The sequence below is a fragment of the Mizuhopecten yessoensis genome, unplaced genomic scaffold (assembly GCF_002113885.1).
Source record: "Mizuhopecten yessoensis strain PY_sf001 unplaced genomic scaffold, ASM211388v2 scaffold10201, whole genome shotgun sequence".
NCBI classification, from domain to species: Eukaryota; Metazoa; Mollusca; class Bivalvia; order Pectinida; family Pectinidae; genus Mizuhopecten; species Mizuhopecten yessoensis.
Genome location: NW_018408429.1, coordinates 405,984 through 426,997, shown reverse-complemented (window position 1 = coordinate 426,997; position 21,014 = coordinate 405,984). Strand labels below are relative to the sequence as shown.

At 38.0% G+C, this 21,014-nt stretch overlaps 1 protein-coding gene across 2 annotated transcripts in view; it reads right to left on the bottom strand.

Moving 5' to 3' along the window:
* The window catches only part of LOC110459722 (protein FAM49B-like), a 50,144-nt gene that overhangs the window by 6,426 nt on the left and 22,704 nt on the right, over window positions 1–21,014 (bottom strand). For both annotated transcript variants that reach the window (XM_021512111.1, XM_021512112.1), the window contains exons 2-9: window positions 19,574–19,671; window positions 14,854–14,975; window positions 8,540–8,645; window positions 5,053–5,189; window positions 4,478–4,552; window positions 3,052–3,254; window positions 1,714–1,840; window positions 26–96 (exon numbers count right to left, since the gene is read on the bottom strand). In XM_021512111.1, the coding sequence (XP_021367786.1) occupies window positions 26–96; window positions 1,714–1,840; window positions 3,052–3,254; window positions 4,478–4,552; window positions 5,053–5,189; window positions 8,540–8,645; window positions 14,854–14,975; window positions 19,574–19,646 (914 nt within the window). In that variant the 5' untranslated portion in view covers window positions 19,647–19,671. The remainder of the gene's footprint in view (window positions 1–25; window positions 97–1,713; window positions 1,841–3,051; window positions 3,255–4,477; window positions 4,553–5,052; window positions 5,190–8,539; window positions 8,646–14,853; window positions 14,976–19,573; window positions 19,672–21,014) is intronic.

Below are 21,014 nucleotides of genomic sequence, written 5' to 3'. Positions count from 1 at the left end.
TCTTTGGTTTATTTTGTGAACTTACCTTAAAGCGTTTAATAATCCGTCTACTCTGCCTATGTGTTGGTCTTTTAATACTTTAATTGATGCTCTCACCTGGAAACAGGCAAAATAAACATGATCATTTTACTGGAATTTAGTGGCCTGTAAAACAAAACAAAAAATACCTTTTACACAAGGAGTATACTGTTTCAACAGGAACATCTGTTGGTGTTTATATATACCAGGATGTTCAGAGTTTCTCATCATCAGGTGAAAAGAGGCATTGTTTTTGTTATGTTTAACGATTCTTATTGTTATTCTTCTGCCATGAGGTTGTGGCCTCCTTACCTTTTGATTGGTAGCAGATGTGTAGTTTTGTCTACCAGGTACGTTTAAGGTCATGTTCAAAAGGTGTCATTTCAACATTTTCATTGAGGTCAAAATTCAAATATAATGATGTCGTATGTCATATCTTAAAACGGCCATAACTCATAAACATTAGACTATACAGCATTCATGCGATTATGTCATTTGTAGATATAGGTTGGGGCTAACTTTTTTTTCAATCCATGTTATTTGAACAAGCATCAATTTAATAAAAATTCTCGCTGTCAGGTCAAAGATCGGTGATTTTGCAACTTAAACTGAACAAATCTTTTACAAGTCAATGCAGAATTCCATACGTACGTACAATGTATTTGATGTCTACATTTTTTCTGTAACATTTTTTAACCGTTAACATCATATAACATGTTAAAACCATTTTATTCCAATTTTCTGCTAAGCAGATTTTTTCTAGTACAGGTATTTATGTTTGCCCAGACTACCTTCCAAAGTTTTGATAACTTTTGTCTTGATCCAAAATCCAAGATGGCTTCAATGACATCATATCTATTTATTTTCAGATTGCAATAACTCTTTAACTAATTATAAAGCCATCAATTTCATCTTTGTTTATGTTATGTAGAGCAACAATACAAAACTTTCGTTGGTTTTGGGTAGGAGCCAAAGTTAAAATGCCTGATTTTGGGTAACAAAATTTACAAAATTTCTTGTCAAGTTCTTCATGGTCTAGAGTCTTAATATTTGATCTGTAAGATGCTGAGATGCTTGGCTATAAGATTTGAAAAAATGATCTTGATTTATTTTCTGGTCACAAAGGTCAAATGTTCAAAAAAGTTAATTTCTGAGTATTTTGAAAACGGTATAAGACAGTTACATTATATTCTGGTGTTGATGTTTCAAAAATGCTTGTGGTCAAAGACCCAATCAATCCTAATAGTGAAAAGCCCTTCAAACTGTTAGCCAACACTTTTTAGTTATTAAGTCTATTTTATATATTTATTGATTAAAAGCCATCTTTTGTGATAATTGTTTTTGTGCATTTCGTGTTCCTTGTATTTGAACAAGCAACAAATCAGTAATTTGACCTCTTATTGAATATTTGATAGACGTTTGGCCTGTGAACCTATATCTAGTTATAAATTTTATGAGCCACTTTTTTGGTGAATTTATCTGGTTTTCATAGTCATTTGACTATCAAATAGAAAATATTTATCTTTATTCATACATTTTTGACAGTTGTTTAACCTGTGAAATTCTGTTCATAAACCTTCTCAACAGTCATTTGAACTGTGAGCTTGCATCAATAAATGGATTTTATGACAGTCATTTGACCTGTGAACTTGTGTAAATTAAACATTTTGACCGTTGATTGACCAGTGCACTTACATCTATTAATGAATTTTTGGCGAAAGCTCCTATAGGATGTACATGATCATACAGTATGATCACGCCCACCATCACCCGCATACAGAACATCCTGGTGTCAGCATTCTGGAACCGGGCATTGAAATCTCTGGTCAAGACAAAAAGCAGGTTATAGTTATTTATGGTCAAGACAAAAAGGCAGGTAATAGTTATTTATGGTCAAGACAAAAAGGCAGGTAATAGTTATTTATGGTCAAGACAAAAAGCAGGTAATAGTTATTTATGGTCAAGACAAAAAGGCAGGTAATAGTTATTTATGGTCAAGACAAAAAAGCGGGTAATAGTTATTTATGGTCAAGACAAAAAGGCAGGTAATAGTTATTTATGGTCAAGACAAAAAGGCAGGTAACAGTTATTTATGAATAGTTTGATAAAGTTTATCACAATAGCAATATTACTTCCCTGTGTTATCTTGTTCACATACCATTTTGTTTACTTTTCATATAGTTTATCAATCATGATGCTGTGGTTGCCATTTGCAAAGTTTTTGCATCACCTGCTCATAAACCAAAATCATCTCTCATAACAGAATAAAGACTGCATCCTTTCTTAGCAATTCATTGAGAAGGCAAGTGTTATTGTGGGACTATAACAACATTAGCTATTGTAACATCATCAATCTCTTTTGTGATGTCAACATTTTCACTGTTGTCAAGACTTAATTTGCATTTCAAAGAACTGTTCAAAATAATTTAATTAAGCCTAACTACCAGGTACTCTTTAGCAGATATTGTTATGGTCCTATAACAAACATGTCTTTTGCTGACAAACTAACAAAAAGCCCTGCCAGGATTTATTAAGCTTGTCATCAACACCAATCAGGATACCTATCATGATTACATAATGCACCAACAGACTATCATGATAACACTCACAGATTACTTTTGATAACACACAGATTACACACATGTAACTTACGTAACTCATCATGATAACACTCACAGATTACTCATCATGATAACACTCACAGATTACTCATCATGATAACACTAACAAAATACTCCTTATGATAACACTCACAGATTACTCATCATGATAACACTCACAGATTACTCATCATGATAACACTCACAGATTACTCATCATGATAACACTCACAGATTACTCATCATGATAACGCTAACAAAATACTCATCATGATATCACTCACAGATTACTTATGATAACACACAGATTACACACATGTTACTTACGTAACTCATTATGATAACACTCACATATGACTCATTATGATAACACTGACATATGACTCATTATGATAACACTCACATATGACTCATTATGATTGATAACACTCACGGATTCTCTATCATGACCCTGCAGATATTGGCCATTGCCCCCAGACATTCCGTCGTGTTCTCCACAGGCAGTTCCTTGTTTTGGGTGACAAACCTGGTGGTGGCGTCACTCAGCACCTTGAGCATGGGTGTTGCGTTAGCGTAAAACAGTGACATCCTGTTAGCCATCTCATTAGACACCACATTTTCAGTGTGGCTATCGTCCTAAAATAACAATTATATGTAAATCAAAATTTCAAAATAATTGGAAAGCTCAAGCGGATCAATTTCGATTATTAATTAGCTGAGTCTATATGTGATAGAATACATTCTATCACAGAGTAAAGCGTACACTTGTCAAAGATTTCTACATATCATCAAAAGCATAGAAATAGACTTCAAATTTCATAAAATTTATTATAACACATGAAGTGACAACTCATCATGCCTACAGTATGTTATACAAGCTAATTGTAGTCAGAGAAGAGGGACATGTTAGTTTGAAACAGAACTTTTAAGGCTTTTAAGGCTATACTTGGTCTTAAATTGATCAATTTGTTTATCATTGTTATGCTGACAACACACATTCACATGGACTTTAATTTAAACCACAGGATAGTTGGGATACCATGTCAGAAAATCTTGAAGCTTGTCTGACAGACATCAGTACCTTGATGAACATCAACTTGCTAAAGTTTAATCAGGGACAGACAGAACTATTGAGACTGTCGACCCAGCTGTTAAAAACCTAGGGGTATACTCTGATAGTTCACTGAACATGGAGAAACAAGATAGCACTTTTGCCAAATCCTGTTACTACCAGATCAGGAACATCGACTTTATCTGGCAGTTTTTAAATGCAGATACATGCAAGATTTTGGTGCATTCACTTGTTACCTCTCAGTTGGACTATGATATTGTCCGGCTCTGCAGGATATATCTGACAAACTAACTGGTTGTGTAACCAGGTCGCTATGGGTCAGTTTAACCATTGAGTGTCAATCTGATACAAAAAAGATAAATGAATACTGAATGTGTTTTCTGGCATTCATTGGCTAACCACAAAATGACGTCACTAATTTTGTGAATGAAATGTAATGAAAAAAGGCTAGTGCGGTGAAAACATTTGCATATGATTTGTGAATGAGAGTAAAAAATCTGACACCATGCATTCCAATCGAAAGCGCAATTCTACATTTAGCAGACACTGTAGTATACTCTATCCCCTAGACACCTCCATTAGCTAAGACATGTGTCAAAAACCATGGCTCCATTTACAGTAGGTTGAAAAGCCATGATAACTGTAAGAAACGGGGGAAAACATTAATTCGAAACACTTGTTTTGGGGACTTAATAATCAAGTAACCGTGTTGATATTTGTTTCTACAATGACAGTTCTTGCCAACACTCCCAAACACTGGTCTTTTAGTATTTGAAAGCAAACGTACCTCATTTGCCATCTTCATTCGACTAAGAGTCCGTCTGTAGTAGCTGAAGTCATTCTGTATTGATGGATTTGTCATCTGTAAAGTAACAATAATATGTCGTGACATGATCAATTCTAGTTCACTAAATTCTGACAAACACCGACAATCTATCCATAATATCTGAGGAAATTATTTTCAGTCAGAATTAGGAAGTAACGTTTTTCTAGAACTGATATTTACTTTTTGAGGATTAAATTCTGTGTTAAAAACTTTGTATTTGATGAATTTAGCCAGATATCATTTGATGCAGTTGTTATATTATCATATTGTATTTTTATAATATCTGGTACATCATCATTGTCTAACAGGACTTGTCCAGTACTTATCCAAGGTCTGTATGAATCTGGTTACATGTACTTACCTTTATAATATCTGGTACATCATCATTGTCTAACAGGACTTGTCCAGTACTTATCTAAGGTCTGTATGAATCTGGTTACATGTACTTACTTTTATAATCTCTGGTACATCATTGTCTAACAGGAATTGTCCAGTACTTATCTAAGGTCTGTATGAATCTGGTTACATGTACTTACTTTTAAGTCGTCAAACCTGAGGACAAAGTCTAATATTTCAGCGAATTGTTTGAATAATGCTTGTTGTGACTCGAGGTGCTCCAGGGGTACCATGTCGTTGGAGCAGAGGTCCGACAATAACACAGGCACCACATGTTCTGTAAGAAAGGCAGTAAAAAACATACTAATTTCAGTGTTGTTGACAGGGAAATAGCAAGCTCTGGTGCATCAGTTAAAGGGACAGTTTAGTGAAGTACATTTTTTTTTATAACGTTATCACAAAATTCTTCATGATAGTATAGTTTGATATCCCTTATGATCAATTCATGTCGAGAAATTGACAAGAGATTTTTTAAATCAGTAACGTAGAAATCCTTAACTGTACAGCCGTATGTTTTAGCTGTCGCTGAATTTCTAGCTAACAAATATGTCTTTCCATTCGAGAATAGAAGGTAACTCCTTGCTGTATTTACCTAGCCTCTCTGGAATACAATGCAAGCACATGCATTTATTCTGAATCAAAATCATCTTCCAATATCATCTTTAATATAATAGAATGATTAGGATATGTTACACCCCTAGGATATGTTACACCATTAGGTTATGTTACACCCCTAGGATATGTTACAACATTAGGATATGTTACACCCTAAGCATATGTTACACCCCTAGGATATGTTACACCCCTAGGATATGTTACACCCTTAGGATATGTTACACCCTTAGGATATGTTACACCCCTAGGATATGTTACTCCCCTAGGATATGTTACACCATTAGGTTATGTTACACCCCTAGGATATGTTACACCATTAGGATATGTTACACCCTAAGCATATGTTACACCCCTAGGATATGTTACACCCCTAGGATATGTTACACCCTTAGGATATGTTACACCCCAAGGATATGTTACACCCCTAGGATATGATACACCCCTAGGATATGTTACACCATTAGGATATGTTACACCATTAGGATACATTACACCTTTAGGATATGTTACACCCTTAGCAAATGCTACACCCTGAGGATATGTTATACCCTTAGGATATGTTATACCATTAGGATATGTTACACCATTAGGATATGTTACACCCTTACCATAAATTACACCCTTAGCATACATTGCACCCTTAGGATATGTTACACCCTTAGCATATGTTACACCCTTAGGATATGTTACACCCTTAGCATATGTTACACCCTTAGGATATGTTATAACCTTAGGATATGTTATAACCTTAGCATATGTTACACCCTTAGGATATGTTACACCCTTAGCATATGTTACACCCTTAGGATATGTTATAACATATCCTAAGGGTGTAACATATGCTAAGGGTGTAGGATATCCTAAGGGTGTAACATATGCTTAGGATATGTTACACCCTTAGCAAATGCTACACCCTGAGGATATATTATACCCTTAGGATATGTTATAACCTTAGCATATGTTACACCATTAGGATACATTACACCTTTAGGATATGTTACACCCTTAGGATTTGTTATACTCTTAGCATATGTTATACCCCTAGGATATGTTACACCCTTAGCAAATGCTACACCCTGAGGATATGTTATACCCTTTGGATGTGTTACACCATTAGCAGCAGTAACACCCTTTGGATATGTTTCACACTTAGCATCTGTTAAACTCTTAGCATATGTTATACCCCTAGGATATGTTACTCCCTTAGCATATGTTACTCCCTTAGGATATGTTATACCATTAGCATCAGTTACACTCTTTGGATATGTTACACACTTAGCATATGTTAAACTCTTAGCATATGTTATACCCTGAGGATATGTTACACCATTAGGATATGTTACACCCTTAGGATATGTTACACCATTAGGATATGTTACACCCTTAGCATGCATTACACCCTTAGCATATGTTACACCCCTAGCATACATTACACCTTTATGAAACATTACTCCCTTAGGATATGTTACACCCTGAGGATATGTTACACACTTAGCATACGATACACCCTTTGCATACATTTCACCCTTAGGATATGTTATACCCTTAGGATATGTTACACCCTTAGGTTATGTTACACCCTGAGGATATGATACACCCTTAGGATAGGTTACATGCTTAGGATGTGTTACACCCTTAGGATATGTTACACCCTAAGATTATGTTATACCCTAAGATTATGTTACACCCTTAGGATATGCTACACCCTTAGCATATGTTACACCCTTAGCATACATTACACCCTTAGGATATGTTACACACTTAGGATACATTACACCCTTAGGATATGTTACACACTTAGGATACATTACACCCTTAGGATACGTTACACCTTTAGGACATGTTATACCCTTAGGATATGTTTCAACCTTAGCATATGTTACACCCTTAGGATATGTTACACCCTTAGCATAAGTTACACCCTTTTGATATGTTACACACTTAGGATCTGTTACACCTTTAGCATTTGATACATCCTTAGCATACGTTACACCCTTAGAATATGTTACACCCTTAGCAGAAGATACACCCTAAGATTATGTTACACCCTTAGGATATGTTACACCCTTAGCATATGTTATACCCTTAGCATATGTTACAACCTTAGGATACGTTACACCCTTAGGACATGTTATACCCTTAGGATATGTTACACTCTTAGGATACATTACACTCTTAGGATAAAGTAGAACTGCTACACCAGCTAGGACCATTATTCCTCAAATGATACTGTATACCAGCTCAGATCAAAACTTTTTAAAATTGTTCATTATGGATAAACATTTGTATGATTTATCTTTTTTAACCTATTTTTTTAGGCTTTATTTAAACAATTGAACACTTCCATCACAATTTCTATTCACTGATACCCGCGGGTTATGTCTACAATAAGCTTTATAATCACCATACTGTATCTTATACTTTGCTCTCCTTTCTTATGTTTGATTTTAACAGTACTCCTAAACATTTCATTCAAAGAGATTGTGATAAATCTTTTTATAGATTTAGGGGAAATCTAAGTAGCGCAAAGGAAATTTATGCCTTTTAAAAATTATATCCAGATAATGGCGGTTATCGAACTTGTCTGAGCTTTCATGGTAATTAACCTTGTTGTGAAGTTTGAAGTTAATCCGTTAATAATTACTCGAGATATCGAGCGGACACTGTTTCGGCAAGTCCATAAAGGGGCATAACTCCACAAATTATGGTCGGATAATGGCCGTTATCGAACTTGTCCGAGCTTTCATGGTAATTAACCTTGTTGTGAAGTTTGAAGTTAATCCGCTAATAATTAATTGAGATATCGAGCGGACATCGTTCAAATGCCCGCCCACCCGCCCTCCCGCTTACGTGATAACATAATACGTCCCCGTCTTTGACGGGCGTATAATGATTATCGAGGATATTTTGAGAAGCCTGAGCTGCCATGGACAATGTGTGAATTATAATTTGCAATACCACTTTAGCTTGTTCTGTAGTAAAACATAAGTCTATGTCTCCAAAGTGACTTACCTAGTTGTGCACTGAATTCAAAGTAGGTTTTGAGTTTCTCCACTAGGGGACAGACAGAGGACCAGGCCGTTTTCTGTAGTTCATCATTGCTAGGATTGGATATCGCCTGTAACAATCATTGAAATACACAATTTTTTGTTCGTTTTAAAATTCAATGGAAATCACAAGTAAATATTTTTTTTAAGATTTGAAACATCATAACAAGGGACCCCAAAGGAATCCTGTGCTAACAAGGGACCCCAAAGGAATCCTGTGCCAACCATTGTCAGATCTCAGGTGGCTCTATGTAAAACTGATTGCATCTTTTCTAAAAAGTGACTGTACATTGTGGGAAATTTTGATCAAGCTTCTGGCTAAATATTATGACTTGATAGTTCTTCTAATGTCAAAAGGTTTAGTAATCCGTGCCTGTAGTTGACAACGACATGCTACAATGAAAATACATTGACTCTAGAAATGTTTGGTCTTAAGAAGAAATCGTTTTACAGATATTACAAATTTTATGCCTATGAACCTGACAATAGGTCAAGGTCATTCATTAAGTCTAGGTGAGCTAACAAGGGGAAAGGTTTGTTGACTACTTAAAGAGAAATATTGATAAAACAAATAACCGGTCGAAATCCAAGATGGCTATCTTGATTTCCATATGTTTCTGAATAAAACATGCACTGCAAAAGGCCAAGGGGAAGTTAGGGGACAAACATGAACCATTTGAGAAAGATCCATTTAGTACCTCTTGAAAATAGTGATAAAGAACTTTCAAATGTTCCGATCAGTCTCAAAATGTAACATGCACAACTACAGACCAAAGGGGAAATATTCCTGCAGAACTTCCTAAACAAGAAGCCCAGAGGGCCTGTATCGCTCACCTGGATAATAAACCAGGAAATTATTCTTATTACATAAAATCCCTCCAATGGTACTGAAGACGAAGGATTTTAAAGATTTAAACCTCAAATTTCCCTATTGGGCCCCGCAACTCTGCACCCAGAGGTGCCACACCCTCCGATTATACAAAAATTATTAATCAAATTCCTCCAATAGTACTAAAGAAGAATGATTTTGAAGACTTACACATCAAATCCCCTCTTTGGGCCCCCGCATCCAGAGGGTAACACCCTCTGTTTATATAAAATTGAGTCTCCTTGGTCCAAGGATGCTCCAGACTAAATTAAGGAATAAATCCCTTTATCCCTATGGAGAAGGATTTTAAAGGTTTTACCTCTATTTCCCCTATTGGGGCCTGCTTCTATGCCCCCAGGGTGGTCACATCCACTGTTTATACAAAATTGAGTGCCCTTGACATAAGAATGCTCCAGACCAAATTTAGTCAAAATACATTGGGATGTTCAGGACTTGTAGCATTTTAAAGGAAAAGTTGAAGGATGGACGAACGGATGATGGACGCTGCAGTAATGACATAAGCAAGCTCACCATGTTCCTTTTGACCAGGTGAGCTAAAAATTAGCACTTACAAACTTTAACTCTCAAAATTCAAGACGGCCACCGCTATTATATAATATGCACAAATGCTGACCAAGGGAAGCCTACTTTTGAAATTTCAGTAAGATTTCTTCTATACAATATAAGTAACAGAGCTAACAAACTTCAAATATAAAACATTCAAGATGGCTGCCAATTTGGCCATCTTGGTTTTTCCATTCAGTCAAAAATTTGTTCTAAGTGTTAAGGATGAAAAAGATCCATCCACTACTTTCTGAGAAACAGTGCTAATAAACTTTAACCCTCAAAATTCAAGATGTCTGCCTGTTGATCACCTTGGTTTACTGATCAGTCCCAAAACTTAATATTCAGAAAAACAAAACATGGGAACCTGCATGCGCTAACTGAGAAATTGCACTAACAAACTTTAACTCTGAAAATTCAGTGGCCACCGTTCAGCCATCTTGGTTTTCTGATCCATCCCAATATTTTATATGCACAACTATTAAAGGAAACCTGTAAGTTAGATTGAGATAAATCTATCCAGTTCCATCTAAGAAAAAACACAAATAACAATTGTTCAAAGCCAGATGGAACAAGATGCCCAGAGGGCCTGTATCGCTTACCTGGATATCTCTATAAGCAATCATGGCAAAAAATTCTCCAATTGAGATCCAAGGAAATATGCCAGACCCCAAGGCCAATCCTTGTTACATATATGTATTAGGTTTTTCATGCCCAGCAATTTTATGTATGGTCATGGGGTGGGGATCTCAACTGTTTCCAAGCTGTGATTCAGAAACTAGGTCCCTGGGGTTGTGGCCAGACCCTAGGATCAATTCTAATATCATGACTGTGCCTTTGTCTCTTTTTGCCCAGTATTTGTATATATAGTTTTGGGGTGGGGATCTCAATCATTTCAAAGTTATGACTCTGATGTTACGTCTGCAAGGGTGGGGCAGACCGTGGGGTCTATTCTAATATCATGACTACATTCGTCTCTTTATGCCCAACAATTGTATATATATAGTTTTGGGGTGGGGATATTAACCATTTCAAAGTTATGACCCAGGGGTTAAGTCTCCAAGGGTGGGGCAGTCCCCAAGGCTGTCCTGGAAGCATATGTGCATTCATCTCTTTGTCATCGGCAATTGTCTATATGGTTATAGGGTGGGGATCTCAACTGTTTACAAGCTGTGACTAAGAAACTAGGTCCCTAGGGGTTCGAGCAGACCCCAGGGTCTATTCTAAAATTGTGACTGCATTCGTCTCTTTATGCCCAGAATTTGTATATATAGTTTTGGGGTAGAGATCTTAACTATTTTAAAGTTGTTTATAGCAATTTAGCCCAATTTTCCCCTTTTGGCCCCGCCCTCATCCCCCTGTGGGGTCAGCCCCACTATTTATACAATTTTGAATCCCCAGCACCTAGGGATGCTTCCAGTCAAATATGGTTGATATCCATCTCTTATTTCCAGAGAAGAAGTCGCTTAAAGTAATATTAATACAGCCAAATAAACCTTTTTGACACTGCCTCTCAGCCCCCTGGGAGGTAAGCCACACCATTTGTTCAATTTTGTATCCCTGCCTCCCATGAATGATTTTGATTGAATATGATTGATATCCAGTTCATAGTTCTACAGAAGAAGTCGTTTGTAGCAATATAGCCAAATTGCCCCTTTTTGGCCCCCGCCCCTCAGTCCAACCATTTGTACAATTTTGAATCTGCACCACCTAGGGATGCTTACAGTCAAATATGGTTGATATCCATCTCTTAGTTCCGGAGTAGAAGTCACTTAAAGCAATATAGCCAAATATGGTTGATATCCATCTCTTAGTTCCAGAGAAGAGGACGCTTATAGTGAAACAGCCAAATTGCCCCCTTTCTGCCCTGCCCCTCAGCCCCCCCCTGGGGGTCGACCCTACTATTTGTACAATTTTGAATCCCCACCACCTAGGGATGCTTCCATTTAACAAGAGGCCCAATGGGCCTGCATCGCTCACCTGGAATTAATTTCACACATGTAATCTTAAAAGTAGATTAAAATACAGTTACAGGCAAAATATCAGTGTTTCATTCATAAGAACCTATTAAAAGATTTAAACATATGACACCTGTGACCTTGAATGTCGAAAAAGGACATTACAATATTAGGTTGAACAGAGTTTATAGTCTTCCAACCCAGTATGCTTCTGGAAAAATATCATTACCCTGGACCTTTTGGTTATACAAAACAAATCATTTTAAGATTTAAACATTTATTGACCACTATGACCTTGAATATGGGCGAAGGTCATTTACTTGGTAGTCCTTCATCCCAGCATGTTAATGGCCAAATATCATTACCCTTGGCCTTTTGCTTAGTAAGAAGAAGTCATTCAATGGTTTTAAACATATTTGACCCCTGTGACCTTAAATATATATGTCAAGGTCATTCATTTGAACTTGGTAGTCCTTCATCTCAGCATGTTACTGGCATTATCCTAGGCCTCTTGGTTATTCAGAAGAAGTTGTTTAAAGGTTACGAATATATTTGACCCTGTGACCTTGAAAAAAAGATGAAGGTCATTCATTTGAACAAACTTTATAGCCCTTCATCCCAGCATGCTACTAGCCAAATATCATCACCCTAGGCCTATCGGTTATTCAGAAGAAGTTGTTTAAATGTTTAAAACATATTTGCCCTCTGTGACCTTGAGTGTAAGTCATGGTCATTTATTTGAACAAACTTGGTAGCCCTTCATCCCAGCATACCACTGCCCAAATATCATCACCCTAGGCCTCTCGGTTATTCAGAAAAAGTTGTTTAAAGGTTTAAAAAATATTTGACCCCTGCGACCTTGAAAGTGGGTCAAGGTCATTTATTTGAACAAACTTGGTAGCACTTCATCCCAGCATGTTACTGGCCAATTATCATTAACCTAGGCCTCTTGGTTATTCAGAAGAAGTTGTTTAAAATGTTTTTAACATATTTTACCATTGTGACCTTGAATATAAGTCAAGGTCAATTATTTGAAGAAACTTGGTAGTCCTTCATCCCAGCATGTTACTGGCCAAATATCATCATCCTAGGCCTCTCGGTTATTCAGAAGAGTTGTTTAAAAGATTTTCACATATTCGACCCCTGTGACCTTGAATATCAGGCAAGGCCATTTATTTGAACAAACTCTTGGTTATTCAGAAGAAGTTGTTTAAAGATTTTAACATATTTGACCCCTGTGACCTTGAAAATTGATGAAGGTCATTTATTTGAACAAACTTGGTAGCCCTTCATCCCAGCATATTACTGCCCAAATATCATCACCCTAGGCCTCTTGGTTTTTCAGAAGAAGTTGTTTAAATGTTTTTAACATATTTGTCCCCTGTGACCTTGGATATAGGTCAAGGTCATTTATTTGAACAAAATTGGTAGTCCTTCATCCCAGTATGTTACTGGCCAAATATCTTCACCCTAGGCCTCTTGGTTATTCAGAAGAAGTTGTTTAAAATATTTTCACATATTTGACCCCGGTGACCTTGAATATCAGGCAAGGTCATTTATTTGAACAAACTTGAAAGCCCTTAATTCAAGCATGTTACTGGCTAAATATCATCATCCTAGACCTCTTGGTTATTCAGAAGAAGTTGTTTAAAGATTTTAACATATTTGACCCCTGTGACCTTTAAAATTGATGAAGGTCATTTATTTGAACAAACTTGGTAGCCCTTCGGGCCAGGTGAGCTAAAAATGGTTGATATCAATCTCTAAGTTCCAGAGAAGAAGTCACTTAAAGCAATATAGCCAAATTGCCCACGCCTCTCAGCCCCCTGGGGGTCAGCCCCACAATTTGTACAATTTTGAATCCCCCCCACCTAAAATTGTTCCTGGTCACATTTAGTTAAATTCCAATCAGTGGTTAAGCACAAGAATTCCATGGAAGTGGATGTGTCACCTGCGCAGGAAGCTTGGAGAGTACGAAGAAATAGATACACTTTTCATTTCAAGAAATAATGTTAAAAGTAAGCAATAATCACAGATTATGTTTTTGGATGGTATCATTTTTATTAGATATTGTTATATAATCTGTTATTCTGGGAAGAATACTCTGAGTTTTAAGGAGTTTGCTATGGATACTCATTGTCTCAATTCCAAGCTTAATTTGTATGATTTGTCGGATGGTTTCCCATAAATAAATGGATTAACTTGTGGATTATGATGTTAAACAGCTAGTGTTGACAATAACATTTGAAAATGCAAGTATGCTTAGCACTGCATGAAGTTTGAGTTCGATCGGCCCAAGGAAACTCAAGTTATGGCACGAAAACAGATTTTCTATTTATAGTAACAGTGACCTTGACCTTTGACCTTCGGACCTGAAAAGCAATCCCAAGAAAGCACTTTTGGTAAGGAAGCACTGCATGAAGTTTGAGTTTGATCGGCCCAAGGAAACTCAAGTTATTGCACGAAAACCTCTGTGCAGACGCCGCCGCCAATTCCGACAAAGCAATACCTTTGTGTCACCACTTTTCGCAGGAGATACAAAAAGAAGTCGTTTCAAGAAATTGTTGATAGATGGACGATGGACGCCACGATATGGCATAAGCTCACCTTGCAATTGGTCCTTGGTACCCGATGAGCTAAAAATGGATTAATGGGAGGACGCATACCAAGGACGATTTGAACAAGCCACCATCTGAGTTATATGTCTTCCTGTGTAGTCAGGTTATATGGATGATTACGTAAACATCTTGATAATTACAGGTATAAAAACTTTTTACAGTTATATTTGTAAAATCTCACTGTAATGTATGGGAAGGATTATTAGGATCAATTCATAGTCAATGCATGTGCCCATTTCACTTAACTGTTATATGTAAACAGTATACCTACCTGTCGTATAGCATCTGCTGCTCCAGCATAGCTCTGTACACTCCTCAGTATAGACTGACCCTCATTCAGTACCAATTGTACACTCTGCCATGTGACCTTCTCCAGAGGTGTTGGCTGGGCATCTACAGCACAAGCATAATCAACACTATAAAGGCCTACAGGTAAGTATTTTGTGTTTAGTATGTTATATATAGCTAAAGCTGTATTAAGCAACCACCAAGAGAAAATTAAAAACTGGTCATTTGATAAAAGTGGTCTATGAAGTTTGACCATAGCTTATTACAGAAATGGACATAATCAACGGAACAATACCTTATTCAGACAAATGTCAACTGACGTCATCCAAAGAGCACATTCACACATGCATTTCTAGGTAGTTAGAAAGATCATTGTCCAATTGATCAGGTAATAACTGATCTCATGAATAAGAGTCAAATGATTATTATGACAGTAATTAAACAAACTCAGGAGAGTGTTGGACACAAATCGTCAAACGTTGAACTCATACATGCCATATCTAATGAGCCTGGGTATTTTTAGTATATTAAAGTGGATATATCAATAAAGGACAAAGCAGAGAGTTCAGAAAAAGCCAGGATTATTTAAACACATAGGTAAATCAACATGTGAAACAATGTTACCCCGCAACACCATCAAAACCCTCATACATTGGAAAACCTGGTGGAGGGAGATCTACCACACTGGGCTCCTGAGAGATTGGCAGCGGAGGGAGATCTCCCACACTGGGCTCCTTAGATATTAGCAGTGGGGGATATCTCCCACACTGGAGTCCTTAGATATTGGCAGTGGATGGATATCTCCCACACTGGGCTCCTTAGAGATTGGCAGTGGATTGATATCTCCCACACTGGGCTCCTTAGAGATTGGCAGTGGATGGTTATCTCCCACACTGGGCTCCTTAGAGAATGGCAGTGGATGGAGATCTCCCACACTGGGCTCCTTAGAGGTTGGCAGTGGATTGATATCTCCCACACTGGGCTCCTTAGATATTGGCAGTGGATGGAGATCTCCCACACTGGGCTCCTTAGAGATTGGCAGTGGATTGATATCTCCCACACTGGGCTCCTTAAAGAATGGCAGTTGATGGAGATCTCCCACACTGGGCTCCTTAGAGGTTGGCAACCCTGTGTTTATGGCTCCAACAAGAATTACATTGTGTATAATGATTTGTCTGTTAACCCCTGTGACCTTAAATACTGGTCAAGTTCATTTTTTTCTTGCAAACTTTGTCAGACATTATTCTAGGAACCTATCAGCCAAACAGTATGCTTCAAGGACTTTAAGTTAATCAGGAGAAGTCGTTTCAGAGTTTAAACAAATTTGACAGCTGTGACCTTGAATATTGGTCAAGGTCATTTCTCCCTCCAGGCCAGGTGAGCTTACAATAGGCCCAGTGAGCCTACATTGCTCACCTGCTATTATTCTCACACTTTTAAGCTTAAAATTGGACCAAGTTTCAACATAGTTGATTAGTCTAGATAAAGCTATAGGATAAATATCCTTACCAATGACTCTTGGTTATTAAAAACAATTTGTTTCAATATTTTTACACATTTTAGCCCATTGACATTGAAAGTCTAACAAAGGCATTCAGTTGGACAAAGTTGGAAGCCCTAGATCCAAAATATCATCACTCTGTAGCTTTTGGTTATGCCATGTTTGACATGTGACCTTGAAAGTTGGTAGAGGTCATCTTCATTTGCAAAGTTTGTCAGGATCCATCCAAGGAAGCTACATATGTATACTAGCCAAATATTATTTCTATGCCTTTTGGTTCTCTAGAAAAGAAGTTGTTTTAAATGTGACATATTTGACCCTTGTGACCTTGAAAGAAGGTCAAGGTTATTTTCATTCACAAAAACATTGTCAACCTCCATCCCAAGAAGTCACCAGCCAAATATTAGATTCTATACCTTTCAGTTCTTCATCAGAAGTCATTTGAAGTGTTTGTCATATTTGACCCCTGTGACTTTGAGAGACAGTCTAGGTCATTTTGGTTCTCAAACATTGTCTAGCTCTTACCACGGAAACTGTCAGCCAAATATTATGACTCTAGGCCTTTCCATTCTTTAGAAGAAGTCATTTAAAGGAAAAGCCGACGGAGGGATGGAAGGACGGACGACAGACGGCGCACCATGGCATAAGCTCACTAGCCCTTCAGGCAGGTGAGCTAATAATCAACTAAATGGCTTTTTTCCTGCTTATTTGCAATTTTAAAAGATGATTTTCTACAGACATATTTCTACGGTGTATTTTATTGTATATAATGCAAAAAACCAGACAATATCAGATTAATTGATCCGCCTGTAAAAGGAACTCTAGAGACTCGATGGTCGTGTCTTGTCTTGGTATATCATGCAGGTGAGAGCTTATTGTATGCATAATGGGCCAGGGCATGGCAATAAGGAATGATTCATACAAATAACATATGAACCCATACAATGGAGTTGTAAAAGCCCTTAGATTTACAATATTGATTGAGGAAATACTACTACAAGATAAAAAGCTGATCGTAAGCAAAGTTCAAATACATATAGTCATATATCAATTAATAGAAACTGATTCAACTCAAGTTTCTTCCCTAAAATTAGCAGAAAGAGACTTGTTGTCCTTGACTATGAATGCCAGGCAACACTTGGAGGCTTAACACAGTGTAACAGGACACGTTTGGTATCTAACAGGATGGAATTAAACGTGTATATAACAGACTGTACAAGGGCTCCAACCAAACAGCCTGCCGTGTATATAACAGACTGTACAAGGGCTCCACCCAAACACCCTGCCGTGTATATAACAGACTGTACAAGGGCTCCAACTAAACAGCCCGCCATGTATATAACAGACTGTACAACGGCTCCAACCAAACAGCCTGCCGTGTATATAACAGACTGTACAAGGACTCCAACCAAACAGCCCGCCGTGGATATAACAGACTGTACAAGGGCTCCAACCAAACAGGCCGCCGTGTATATAACAGACTGTACAATGGCTCCAACCAAACAGCCCGCCGTATATAACAGACTGTACAACGGCTCAAACCAAACAGCCTGCCGTGTATATAACAGACTGTACAAGGACTCCAACCAAACAGCCCGCCGTGGATATAACAGACTGTACAAGGGCTCCAACCAAACAGCCTGCCGTGTATATAACAGACTGTACAAGGACTCCAACCAAACAGCCCGCCGTGGATATAACAGACTGTACAAGGGCTCCAACCAAACAGTCCGCCGTGTATATAACAGACTGTACAAGGGCTCCGCTGTGGATATAACAGACTGTACAACGGCTCCAACCAAACAGCCTGCCGGGTATATAACAGACTGTACAAGGGCTCCAACCAAACAGTCCGCCGTGTATATAACAGACTGTACAAGGGCTCCGCTGTGGATATAACAGACTGTACAACGGCTCCAACCAAACAGCCTGCCTGTATATAACAGACTGTACAAGGGCTCCAACCAACCAGCCTGCCGTGTATATAACAGACTGTACAAGGACTCCAACCAAACAGCCCGCCGTGGATATAACAGACTGTACAAGGGCTCCAACCAAACAGTCAGCCGTGTATATAACAGACTGTACAATGGCTCCAACCAAACAGCCCGCCGTGTATATAACAGACTGTACAAGAGCTCCAACCAAACAGCCCGCCGTGTATATAACAGACTGTACATGGGCTCCGACCAAACAGCCCGCCGTGTATATAACAGACTGTACAATGGCTCCAACCAAACAGCCCGCCGTATATAACAGACTGTACAACGGCTCCAACCAAACAGCCTGCCGGGTATATAACAGACTGTACAAGGGCTCCAACCAAACAGGCCGCCGTGTATATAACAGACTGTACAATGGCTCCAACCAAACAGCCCGCCGTATATAACAGACTGTACAACGGCTCAAACCAAACAGCCTGCCGTGTATATAACAGACTGTACAAGGACTCCAACCAAACAGCCCGCCGTGGATATAACAGACTGTACAAGGGCTCCAACCAAACAGGCCGCCGTGTATATAACAGACTGTACAAGGGCTCCGCTGTGTATATAACAGACTGTACAACGGCTACAACCAAACAGCCTGCGTGTATATAACAGACTGGACAAGGGCTCCAACCAAACAGTCCGCCGTGTATATAACAGACTGTACAAGGGCTCCGCTGAGTATATAACAGACTGTACAACGGCTCCAACCAAGCAGCCCGCCGTGTATATAACAGACTGTACAAGGGCTCCGCTGTGGATATAACAGACTGTACAACGGCTCCAACCAAACAGCCTGCCGGGTATATAACAGACTGTACAAGGGCTCCAACCAAACAGTCAGCCGTGTATATAACAGACTGTACAATGGCTCCAACCAAACAGCCCGCCGTATATAACAGACTGTACAACGGCTCAAACCAAACAGCCTGCCGTGTATATAACAGACTGTACAAGCGCTCCAACCAAACAGCCCGCCTTTGATCATGATTCAATGATGTAGCATGTTCCTCCTACAGTTATACACGTACACAACATGAGGCAGTTCTAATCTATAACCATATACAAGTAACATAAACCTTACAAATATATATTACACATGTAGAGGTATACTTATCATTCTAAATGTTAACTGGGTATTCTGAAAACATCAACTTTTATACACATTGTCCAAGTGGCATTTAAAAGGTTTTTCATGTATGTTGAATACTTACTTTCAAAATCGACAAAGAAGTCTGAGTCCTTTGGGGAGTCCTTGGGAAGGATCAGACGAAGAAGATTGCCCATCTCGGGGCGGTGCTTATCAATGTATCTGCAACACACAGAACACATAATTGTTGCATTAACGATATACAGTTGTGCATTTTGTCAGTGTTTACCTAAACCGATTCCTTGTGCTCCACTTGATATGTAACTATGTTATACATACAGTACAATGGTGTACGTACCTGGTAGCTATAATGGGTGAGGAACCATCAATGTTTGAGTACAATAGTGTACGTACCTGGTAGCTATAATGGGTAAGGAAACATCGATGTTTGAGTACAATGGTGTACATACCTGGTAGCTATAATGGGTGAGGAACCATCGATGTTTAAGTACAATGGTTTACGTACCTGGTAGCTATCATGGGTGAGGAACTATCGATGTTTAAGTACCAGCTACATGCTGTATATTGGGAAATTTTCACCGCAGTTTTACTTTTGCCATTTTTGATCTCCGTAATGAGGGTTATTTTATCATGAGTATTAGTAAATGATAAATATAGTAATATATATATATACATATACGCCAAGGGTGACATAAGCGCTGGGTGAATATGGATTTCAATGGTAAAGGGTGAAAAGTTGACAGATTGAAAGTTTCCCGGTTTTCAGTACTCAAATAATAGCAAATAGCGGCACATATACAGACAGATTGACAGACTAACAATTTTATTCCGGTATACACCAGTACCTGAACTCCATTATGAGGGAGTTAGAGCATTATTTTCAATGTATTTGTTTGTTTTTTGTATTTAATGTTGAGGAATGACACTGTTTATGTTCTCATTTCTGATATAGCTGGTTAATCCGTCAACATGAATCTTTACTATAACTATAACATTGACACTCTATGATATCTAAGGATAAATGATAATCAATAATCCTTCAGTACTGGACTGAACAAACTTAAATAACAAAACATTCCCACCCTATAAATGCTTTGGAGAATCAAATTATTTAGTCAAGATCCCATGAATCCTGTGAATTTTTCATTCAATGCACACCTTTTGTCCACTTCTCAATACACATGAAGTAGTATACAGCATCCCTCTACATGTCTACATTTGCATTGTTACAAGGCTTAAACACTATAGGGTACCCTTAAAATCTCTAGACCTTTCCCTCAGTACTTGAGGAAGAGTCCATTTACTGACTGATGGGGTCAAGAGGATTGACTTAACCATAAAATATTGATGATGAGCTGTTTTAAGACTTCAAACATGACGACACAACAGATCTATTGATCACACTACAGAAAATAGGTGGTCTCTCACACATACACCACACTACAGAAAATTGGTGGTCTCTCACACGTACACATCAAACCAGAAAATATGTCCATGTAAGTTTTACAATTTAATAAAATCAATAAAATCTCACATCAATATGT